At 39.7% G+C, this 11,920-nt stretch overlaps 1 protein-coding gene across 1 annotated transcript; it reads left to right on the forward strand.

Annotated features, from left to right (window-relative positions):
• Positions 1-797: 797 nt before the first annotated feature.
• On the forward strand, positions 798-11,284 carry hapln4 (hyaluronan and proteoglycan link protein 4; the record flags this gene model as incomplete). The annotated part of the gene is given in 9 exon segments (XM_080877685.1): positions 798-872; positions 875-887; positions 890-951; positions 2,077-2,194; positions 6,882-7,071; positions 7,320-7,492; positions 8,597-8,712; positions 9,078-9,264; positions 10,829-11,284. Coding segments are annotated over 9 exon segments (1,326 nt in total). The 3' UTR covers positions 11,221-11,284.
• Positions 11,285-11,920: the final 636 nt, after the last annotated feature.

Consider the following 11,920-nt stretch of genomic DNA (forward strand, 5'->3'; position numbering starts at 1 on the left):
GCAAGTCTGAGGGACAAGACTTCTTCTTTGCACCTCAGTCTGATAACCTTCACATCAATAAAAATTCAGTCAATGGACAGCAAAGGCAAAAACTTTGCTTTCAAGTGAAGTTTTATACCATCATCTGATCCGTTGCAATTTTGTCTTTAGATCATGCACAGTAATTTTAGAGAGGCCTAAAGCTTTTACCTGTGGGCCCGGTCTTTGAGCCCACACAATCTTTCATTTGCACTATAATCAACTATCTCTGTAAAAGTTTTTAAACTAATGATGCCAAGCTCCACCTTCAAATAGTTGGAGCCATATTTGAATTATATTTAATTATATTTCATGATATGCTCTGAATTCTGTAAGAACAATTCACATTCCTTGTGTAATGGTATGTCATTCATGTTAATTACTGGCCCTTCAATGCAACAAGAGAAAACCCAACAACTTGAGCTCAAAGTGCACTCTTTATTACCTTTCTCTTACTCAGCCATAAAGTTATCTAAGTGAATTTGATTTGTCTTGAATACAACAATCTATCTTAATTCTCAGTCAGCATTTCATGCAAACAGTTTCTATTATTGATATTGATCTTGAAAAGAAACATTGGTTTGCCTGAAAGTAAATAAGCTTTCACCACATTAACTGAATCAATGTGACAGTCGAATAAGTGACACTCTAATTGGCTTTATAATGCAGAGAAGACGTATCCACGCACAGTGCACAATCAAATATGTGCTGCGTCATCAGAGGACTGCGGGAACGACCCACAAACACTGGTGGTTCCCCTGCAGAGTGAGAGAACAGCAATGGGACTGGAAACAGAGAGAAAGGTGGGGGGTGGGGGGTGCAAGAGAGAGGTGAGTGCTGCTGCAGATCAGCGTTTAGCCTTGCTGAGGAGTTAAACGCTTCACAGCATCACATCGTCATCATCCAGGCATTAATCCTGTTGTGATAGCCATGGTAAGTTCATACACTTCTATGCTCGGATAGTATGGCTCTGCTCGGCAGTTCTGTGTGCTACGTTACCGTGCAGCTGCAGGGATGATCATTGGACTAACCTTGAGAGAAATGATGCAGCAGGGCTGTTTATAGTGTGCAATGTGCATGTAAAATAGCTGCTGCTTTAGTTACTCTGCTTCACTGAGGCCTGAATTCATGTTCAGAATTTATGTGGTGCACCAGAGCTGTTTCATAGGAAGTGATTATTCACAGGTGACGCTGACATTGCAGACCTCTAGCAGTGCATGCAGTGGCAGCATTTGCCTTGACACCTTTAAGATGACTATTATAATGATTTTATTCCATACACAATGAAGTGAAACTCTGACCTCTGCATATGCAGAGTGGTTTGCATTGCACCATCCCCTCGACCAATCATGGATATATTGATGCAGCAGAAACACTGGTGTCACATGCTGGCTCTGTCCATGCATTACACACTCTCCTGTGCAACAATAGCATTCAGGGAGAATTGTGTTTATTTATTTATTTTTAGCAAAGTTACCCTTTTGTGGTACCTGCCAGAGAACAGGTAATAACAGTCCTTATGTCTAATGTGTATGATAACAACAACAAATACCACATTTATGTTTTTCTTCAGTAGCTGCCATGATGTTTGTGTTGTTCCTGTGTGTAGTCTTTTGTTTACTAGCTGGCTGCCTCTGATCCAGGACTTTTCACTGAAAAAAAAATCTTTAAAATACTTCCAGTTCTTAATTGAGACACATAGCAGTGCAGATAAAAAATAGCAAACAAGCTATAAGTTTAAACTATGCTGTGAGAACTATGCTTCTCTTTTGTGCTGTGACTGTGAGCTAAAAAATTGATTAATATAATTGATTGTCTGTTTTCAGCCATTTGGTTACCAGCTTCAGTGCAGAGCATTTAAACAGGCAATATATGCATTTTCTGGTTGAGTTTTATTATTGCTGGAAAGTGCTAGGAAATGTTGATTTTATCCTACTTGTTTAGGATGTATCAAAGTTGACACTGTCAAGCTCAACTACTACAAGGCACTGCCAGCAAGTTCTACTAAGTTGTTTCCGATTGCGCTGGTTGTCATGTATGAGCTGTCCTTTCTTGCAGTTCTCAAAGGAGCTCCAGCCTCTGATCTTTGTGGCATTTATCCTGACTTCTGCTCTCTCGGTATCTTCCTCGCCTGCTGGCATAGAGAAAGGAAGGAGGAAAGTGGTGCATGTTCTTGGTAAGACCAGTTAACACTTTCATTTGTATGAACAATTACACTTCTCCAAGGTGAGGAGATCTTGATTTGCATTTATCTGCTCAATAACATGAATGATATGTAGAGTTTCTTCAGGATTTTTTTTTTTTTTTTTTACTAAGATAGTAATAAAAAGTTGGTGGAAAAGTTACTGGAAAAATCTGAACAGCTTTATTAACCTCAGCTGGGTTATCTTAGAGTCCAAGCAAAATAGACTTCTTTAACTTTTTATGGGCTTTGGGATCCGGAGCTCTCCACTAACTCTCCAAACTCAGTGCACCTGTATTCACATTAATATATAATATATTCCACATCCCACAGTATTTTGTGCAGAATTTCTTGGCAATTGCGATTTTATTCATTCATTTCCGTGACATTGGGCTGTGCAGACAAAACCGCCTTGGCCATTTTGTAACAATGATAATCTTCACAAGCAAAGCTTTCACTTTTGTTCATTATCAGAACTGTGAGCACCCAATTAAACACTGCCCACCTGAGGACCGAGATAAACGTTTGTCTTGTCAGAAAAATAGAGAATGTCAAAGATTAAACTATTGACTGCAGTACTTCTGGTTGTCTATATTACCTTCAAAGTAAAAGCTAAAAAGATCTATTTTCTCTTGAAATAAAACAGTTTAAAATAATTGAATTCTTGCTGTTGTTCAACATAACGTTTATAATTTTATTTATTCATGTAGTTTATGTGTTACAGACATGCTGGTACTTCGTGAATTTATCAGCTTCTAGATACAAATAGGTACAGGTTCGTGAAGCACACTCACTCTCAGTTCATGACAGCAGTCATGGGGTGAAAGTGAGGGTACACCCTGAAAAGGTTGCTGTCTGTTGCAGTGCTAACACAGAGAGGTGGACAATCATTCAGGCTCACACTGATACCTACGGGCAAAATAAAATGACAAATTAAGCTAACAAGCATGTCCTTGGATTGTGGGAGGAAGCCAGAGTACCTGAGGAGAAGCCCCTAAGAGAGATCCACACAGAAAGACCACTGGTGACCTTTCTTGCTGTGAGGTGAGGGTGCTAACCACTGTGTTGCCCTAAAACACTTTGATACTCTCGTTTTCACTAAGTGTGGCACTGTGGATTATGGCCAGACATCTCCACTTTGGTCTTGTCTGTTCAAAGGACATTGTTCTTGCAGTCTGTTCACATGCAGCCCTGCAAACCTAAGCCATGATGCAATGCTCTTTTTAGAGAAAAGTGGCTTTCCCCTTGCAAACCTTCCAAATAGGCTGTAACTGTTCAGTTCGCCCTTTCACAAATTTTACATTTGACATGCAAACTGAAGCCTGCAGAGTTTGAGATGTATCTTTTGTTTTGCACATTCTGACTTTGGGGTGAATTTGCTGGGATGTCCACTCCTGGGAAGATTGGCATCTGGCTTGATTGTTTTCTACTTCTGAATAATCTTTGTCACTGCAGAATGATGGACTTCAAATTGCTTGGCAATGGCCTTATTATTCTTCCCCGACTGATAGGTGGTAACAATTGTTTCTCTGTCTTCCGTTCTTGGCATTTCGTTAACACACACCTGAATGTTCCAGACCAGCAAGCTGCCAAGATTTGATTTTATAGAGATGCTCAAACGTTTTGATGACCATTTAATCAAGTGCATTTTATTAGCAGCGCCTGGTTGTGACTTTCCCACTCAGTTCCCATGGAAGCAGTAACGGTGAATAGTTTTTCACACATTGCTTTTGCATTTAAACAAACAAATAAACGATTAATGACTATTTTTAAATGCAATATGCCACATTTTGTTGTTCATCTGAGGTTTTATTTACATAATCTTTAGGCCTGTTAAGGACAAAATGTTTCTTTTTTTCTGTCCTGACATGCAAAATCCTAAAACTGAAATATGATGTACTTTATGTTTCATCAATTCCTATTCCTTTTAGGTTGTTTCTAGACTGGACATTTTAAAACATGATGGAAAACTTAAGTCAGTCGGGTACTGGCTCACTTGAGTCACACACTTGCTTTCTACTCTTTTTCTACACTGTGTTTAGACTAGAAGATGAATGAAATAGTTAATGTTGAAATCCTCTGTAGGCCTAAAATCTGATCATCTCCAGAGGAGTGGTTTATTTGAAGAATTTCAGTCAGGCTTTTTCAGTTCATCACAGCACAGAAACAGCATTAGTGAAGTTTACAAATGATCTTCTTATGGAATCTGACAGTGGACTCATCTCTGTGCTTTTCCTGTTAGACCTCAGTGCAGGTATCACTCACCACATCATTGACCATAATGTTTTACAGGTATTAGAGGTTACGTGTTAAAGGTGTAATTATGTACTTCCACAGGATTCGATACTGGAACCAATTCTATTTTCATTAAACATGCTTCCCTTAGAAAGTATCATTCAAAGGCATAACATACATTTTCATTGTTATGCAGATGATACTCAGCTTTATCGATCAATGAAGCCATACTACACAAAGCAAATCATTGAACTACAAAAATGTCCTAAATATTTAAAGATCTGGGTGACCTGTTTCCTGCTTCTGAATTCAGATGAAACCTAGGTTATGAACTCATCCCCAAAAAACCTAGAAACATGGTGTCTAACTAGATGCTTGCTCTGGATGGCATTACCTTGGTCTGCTGTAGCACTGTCAGTAACCATGGAGTTGTTTCTGACCAGGATGTGTAGGACTACTTTTGCGTTTGCACAATGTCTTTCTTTAAGATTAAAAACTTTTCTCAGGGTGATGCTGAAACTAGTTCATGAATTTATTTATTTCTAGGCTGTACTTTTGTAATTTACTATTATCAGGCTGTCCTAAAAAAATCCTTGAAAGGCCTTCAGTTTAGCCAAAATATTGCAGTGAGAGTACTGACAGGACTAGAAAGAGATAGCATATTTCTTCCATATTAGCCTCTTCATTGGCTCTCTGTTAAATCCTTCTCCTCACATACAGGGTGTTGAATGATCAATAATCATCTTATCTTAAAGACCTCACGGCACCATATTACTCCATCAGAGCACTTTGCTCTCAGATTGCGGGTTTTCTTGTGATTCCTCTGTAATTAGAAGCAGAATGGGAGGCAGAGCCTTCAACTTTCTGTGGAACCAGCTCCCAATTTGGATTCAGGAGATAGACACCCTCACCACTTTTTATAGAGTAGGCCTAATACTTTCCATTTTGATAAAACAAATAGTTAAGGCTGCATCAGGTGACCCTGATTCCTCCCTTAGTTATGGTGCTGCTGGGGGCTTCCCATGATGCACTGTTTTTTCCTCACTCACCTCTTTTCACTCTGTGTATGTTTATAAAACACTGTGCATTTAATCATTTGTCATTATTAATTTCTGGCTCTCTTCCACAGTATTGCCTGTACTGTCTCCTTTCCCTCATCCCCAACAGGTTGAAGCAGATTTCAACAGATGAAAAGCCATGCTTCCATGGCTGGTTCTGCCTATTCTTCCTGTTAAAAGCGAGTTTTTCCTTCCCACTGTTACCAAGTGCTTACTAATAGTGGGTCATCTGACTGCTGTGGTTTTCTCTGTATTATTGTAGGCTCTTTACCTTACAATACAAAGCGCCTTGAGGCAAGTGTTGTGATTTGCCACTATTTAAATAAAACTGACTTGAATGAAAGTCCACATTAAATTATGATTTAGAAGCATAAAGCAGCCAAACAATGTTAATTTAAGAAAAGGTGAAGTGAAGATGAAACAGCAGGAGGGTTAAAACATTTGCAGATCCCCAGAGTAAACAGTGTGACCCTTTTTAAAAGTGACTGATGAACCCCTTGGATCTGAAAACACTATCACTGCTGGAAATTTTTAAAACCTAATGAAAATGTTAACTTTGTGTTATTTGGCTTAACATAAGTATGTCACAACATAACCTCCAACGCTGAGAAATAATGCGCTCAAAGTTTTGATTAAACATCACTTGATGCTTTTATTTGTGATGGTGATAAACAACTTTGCAGAGACCAGTAAGTAGTGACAGGACTAATTGCTGGCTGGCATGGATAATTGTAGGTGCCTTTATCTGGTCACAACATAGCAGAAAACCTTTTGCAGCTGCTCATTAAACATTTTAAATGTTTACCCCACACATGTTGTGAGTCTTTGGTTGCCTAGGTGCGTGTGCACACAGAGCGTCTGAACAAATGTCTGCCAAAAATGCTAAACAGGTCTTGTTATTGTCCATTTGGAGGAAGAGGACTGTGGTTACCATTAGTCTTGGGTAATTTTGGTGAATCGCTCTCTGCAGAAGTGGAGGTTAAAATTGTAGAGTGAGTAATGTCATGATAGAGCAGACAGGAAGATGAGTGTGCTGCTTGCTGGACCCTTCGATAGGAAAAAAACGTTCTCCTCTGTTGATATGCTCAATTACCGGAGCAGTAATGTGATGGCACAAGTAAACAGCACACGCTTTATTAGCTGATGCTGATTCAATTTTTGCAGGCATCTTAGAGAGATAAGCCTCACAAATAGATTCAGAGACTGAATTTCATGATTACAGTTACAAGTATGGGTCGCATATTTCCCAAAATAGACTTCTGTTTAGTAATAAGAAAAAGAAATATTAGCCACAAACCTGCATATAAAAGAATATATTACTAAAAATCTTCCATCAGTAGCAGTGAAATAAACTGAGCCAATTTTCCCTCCTTCTTCTTTCCTTTCAGAGGACGACACTGGAGCCGTGATTGTGCAGACTGCCCCTGGTAAAGTGGTGACACATCGGGGTGGCTCCATCACTTTGCCCTGCAGATTCCATCATGAGCCGGAGAACGTCGATCCTGCTCGCATCAGGATTAAATGGACCAAAGTGACGGACACGCTGCAGTTCGAGGACGTCTTTGTAGCACTGGGAAAGTAAATTCTGCATCGTTATTCTCAGTTGATTCATCTTGCACTTTTGTTTTAACTAATTATGATTTCATGATTTTTTTTTTCCAAATTTGCTTTAGTTTCGCTAATTTTATTGATAAGATGCACTGACATAATAAACTCTGTCACACACAGTTTATCATCCAAGTATTTTCTCAGGTTGGAGCATTTTTCAATCATTTTGCTAACAGCAGCTGTTTTGAGGACAATGAGTGTCTTTCAAATCTCTCCAGGCAGCAGCGTGTGTTTGGATCGTATCGTGGCCGTGTGTTTCTGGAGCAAGCAGGACCAGGCGACGCATCGGTGATCATCCAAAATGTCACGCTGGAGGACTATGGACGCTACGAGTGTGAGGTCACTAACGACATGGAAGACGATACAGGATTTGTCAACCTTGACTTAGAAGGTCAGGCTCTGGGCCATTTGTAGGAAATTTTGTTGAAATGTTCAGTTTATTTGAGTTCACCGCATTGCACACTGTTATACTGTGAGACCTAAATGGCATCTTATATGTATGTACTCTTTTTAAAGTCATTTTAAATGACTTTTTAGTTTGCTTTGTTGAATTTGAAGATGAAGATTTTTGTTCTGTTATATAATGATATTATTATTAAATACTGTTATTTAAAGGTATACTTATCTTATTGAATTTATGATTTCAAATTTGTTTTTGTCTTATTAAGTTAACTGTCATACTGCATTTTAATTGATTGATCTATACATTTTACTTATTACTTGTTACTCTTCTTTACAGCATTGCTTCAGCTCATTGTTTATGCAGAGTCATCTCAAGGTGCTGCCCCAGCATTTTGGACTTGAATTTAACACTAGAGACTTTCTCCTGGAGACCCTTCCAAACAACCCATTTAGCATACTAACAGAGGCCTGTAGAGTCTGAGATGTAGCTCCTTGTTTCTTCTTCTTCTTCTTCTTCTTTCTTTTAGGGTCTGACCTTGTGGTAAATCTTCTAGGATTTCCAATCCTGGGAAGATCAGCAACTGTCTTGAATGTTTTCCAGTTGTGAATAATCTTTCTCACTGTACAATCATGGACTTTAAATTGCTTAGAAATGTCGTTATTATCCTTTCAAGACTGATGGACAGTAACAATCGCTTCTGTTCCCAGTGTGTTAACACACATCTGAATGCACCAGTACAGCAAACTGCCAACACTATTTTTATAGAGTTCCTCACGCTTTCTCACGATCCGTTAATCAAGTGCACCTGGCTGCAACTTTGGCTTTTAATTCCCATGGAAGCATAAAGGGTGCACCTTGTGTTTTCCAAGACAGCACATATCTCTTCACTTTCTCTCTTCATTATTCTTTTTTTTTTTACCTGACTCTATATGTCTGTGGTGTTTAATTTAATTTTAATTGCTGCGACAAAGGAATTTGTTAACTTTGGAATAACTAAATACCTAAAATAAATCTTATAATTTTAATGTCTGTATGAAATTCAGAAAAACTAAAGACATTTACAGCTTCCTACTTTGATTCTGTCGCCTGTAGGAGTGGTCTTTCCCTACTATCCCCGTGAGGGGCGCTACAAGCTCAACTACTACCAGGCTGAGGATGCTTGCAAAAAGCAGGATGCCATTCTAGCTTCTCATTCTCAACTGCACAAGGTGAATACACATACTTTAATTGAATTAAACATGGACGGTATGTCATACTGAGAAGGTATTGCTAGTTAGGATGCATAGAGATAACACCATCCATAGTACATTAGTCTACAGGTACTTTTTTAGTTATTACAATATGCTTACTTACTGATGTCATTAACTTTTTAGAGCAGTAGTAAGTCTGGAATTAAGAATATGGAGATCAGGAATTTTACTGCAGGTCAGTCCTCCAACTCTTAGAGGCTTTATGGAGTAAAGTCAAGTGCAATGGAGTTATGTCACAAGAGATAAACTGAATTTGTTCCCCTCTTTATAATTTCTTTAATCCTTTAGATCGACCCACTGACCTACATTATCTTCTTCTGCAGGCATGGCTGGAGGGACTAGACTGGTGTAATGCTGGATGGCTGGAGGACGGCTCAGTTCAGTACCCTATCTCTCATCCCAGGGACGAGTGCGGACGTAAGGACACCCCAGCTGGTGTTCGAAACTACGGCTATAGGCACAAAGAACATGAGCGTTATGATGCTTTCTGCTTCACTTCCAAGCTCAACGGTGAGAGATGGAGATACATGACATACATGACAATACAACAAATAAGAAGTGCTATCAAGTATCTGTGACATGATATTAAGAAAGAACAAAAGCTTTCAAGTGCTACTTTGTCATGCTGCTACTTTTAAAAATAGGATGTTTCATGAGTGGTAGACCAGGGGGAAATGAGATCTCTGATCTCTCCCTGTGATCTTTGAGGCCTTAGGCCATTGGTTTTAAATCAGGGTATGTTGATTCAGCCCTGCTAGGGCCACAGTGTCCTCTGGGTAGAAAGCCTTGCCTTTCATCTCCCTGTTCTTTGATTTACATCACATTCCCACAGAGAGTCTGCACATGCTACCTTCATGTTCACAAGCCTAAACAAAAAAAAAAAAAAGAAAAGTAAAAGAGTTTTACTGGAGGAAAGGTATGTGTAGTCAAAAGTTATTCCAGAAAGACACCTTGGCTCAGAGTACACAGTATATAAAAAGCCCACGTTGATTATTATAAGAATAAACTGCTATACTCAGATTTGCAACTGGCAAAATATTTCTTGTTGGGGGAATAGGCAGACAGAAAGACTAGAAGTTAAATGTACCTGCCAAGGAATAGTACAACCTTCTAGAGTTTATGCTGGTATGTAGCCCCTAAAGAGTCATAGATACTGAGCTTCACATTTAACTCTTAGTGAGAAGAAGTTCGGCTTGTTGAACTGTTCAACTGCTGTGGTTTGAGTCTGCATCCGTGTTTAAGAAGTTTTAAAAACAGTTAAAAATGATTTTATTGAATCACAAACTGTTTTAAAATAACCAGTGCCTTTCCTTAGTGAGAAAAAGGTGGTTTGACAGAAACCTTAAACAATTGCTCATGGCTTCCCTTGTGTGTTAATTACTGTGGACAGTCTGTTGTGGGCAGGAGGTTTGAGCAGCGGTTGTGACCGATGCTGTGTCTCGGTCCAGCTGAAATGCATTTACTGAAAGTCCACTGGGGAAATATGAGACAATATTCTGCCTCTCTAATAGCCACCAGTCACATAAACAAGCATAAAATCATTAACTGAGCCAACTGCAAAGCTTTGCTCGCTGAGATGATTTTCATAAACCGTTGGCTTTAGAAACCAGCAGACGTTTATTCTTGGTTAGATTGTTTATTCTGTGCTGCTTTCTTAGGTGAAGGTACTTGTGATTCAGCTCAGTTCAAACTAGTTAGCTTATCAGGATACCGATATACTTTAATATACTGCCAGGCGAAAAGTCTCCTCAGAGGTATGAAGAAAGCAAAAATTGAAGCATTTTAAGAGTAATTTTAGACTTCTGCCTGCTGATACAGTATTGCCTTTCGATTTTTTGAGCAGCAGCCCAGACGGTTGTTGGAATGACTTGATATTCTGAACACAATCAGGCAGAGAGGCCAGGAAAACTGTGAATATCTACCCTCAGGGCTTAGCTTGTCTCTGGGGCTTCCTTCTCTCATTCGCTTCTCTTCTGCCCCCCTGAACAATGCACTGACTCTGTTTTCCTTCACCTTTTAACATGTTCTTACAACAAACAACTTTCCTTCGCCTCTCTCTTTTTTTCCGCCTTAGGCAAAGTGTATTTCCTCAAGCGCTTCAAGAAGGTGAACTATGCGGAGGCGATTAAGGCGTGCATTCGAGACGGTTCAGTGGCGGCCAAAGTGGGTCAGCTTTATGCAGCGTGGAAGTTTCAACTCCTGGACCGCTGTGAAGCAGGCTGGCTTGAGGATGGCAGCATTCGGTACCCCATAGTCAACCCCCGTTCTCGCTGTGGAGGATCCCAGCCAGGAGTCCGAAACCTTGGCTTCCCTGATAAAAAATTCCGCCTCTACGGAGTCTACTGTTTTCGTGAAAACAAGGATGAAGCAGTGGGTGGAACTGGGAAGACAAAAAGCACTATAGCGAGTTTGACAAAGAGGAAGAGCAGCAACAGCATCCCCGTGAACGCCACAAAGGTGATTTAAAGTAGGAAGACTGAGAGCAGGAGGGGGATGCAATTTCAGATTTGACTGTCGCCTAGCAGCCAGATTTCATTCATCACATTTAAAAAAAAGCAAAAAACACTCAGAGACAAGATGCACTCATTTGCAGAACTGCCAGAGAGAATAACAAGGCTGTGTAAAATTAAGGATGACATCTTTATAAGGGTGGTTTTCCTTTCGTTTTGAGTCATTCAGCTATCACGAGTGACTGTTAGCACATCTGTACCCGGAAAACTGCAAGAATTAATAGCGGCTTGATCATCACTCAGATCAGAGAGTCTAACATAAATGATCTTGTTTACATGTGTGAGTGAATCATGCTTTGGACCCCGCTGTGATCCTGATGCCAGGGTGAAAATATTCATTACTGAGAGAGAAATGGGATGAGCTGCATGGCAGGCAGAAAAAAAAATATCCAAGATTCACAGTTTTTATTGTACCTGCCTATATCTGATTGGTTGCTTGGTGAGCAACCCTCTGCACAATGTCATTAAGACCTCACAATCGCATCCTCAGAGCTGAAGAACAAGTAGTAAATGCTGAACTAGAATAATTGCACTTTAAACACATAGTCCTTTATTAAGGCAGCACCTTAACGAAAACCTAAGCAAGCATGTATTGTTTGGCTGCGAGTAGATCACAGGGCTGAATTAACATGAACACAAGCTACAGTAATTGCTGT

The sequence above is a fragment of the Rhamphochromis sp. 'chilingali' genome, assembly GCF_963969265.1.
Source record: "Rhamphochromis sp. 'chilingali' genome assembly, chromosome: 3".
In the NCBI taxonomy this organism is placed as follows: domain Eukaryota; kingdom Metazoa; phylum Chordata; class Actinopteri; order Cichliformes; family Cichlidae; genus Rhamphochromis; species Rhamphochromis sp. 'chilingali'.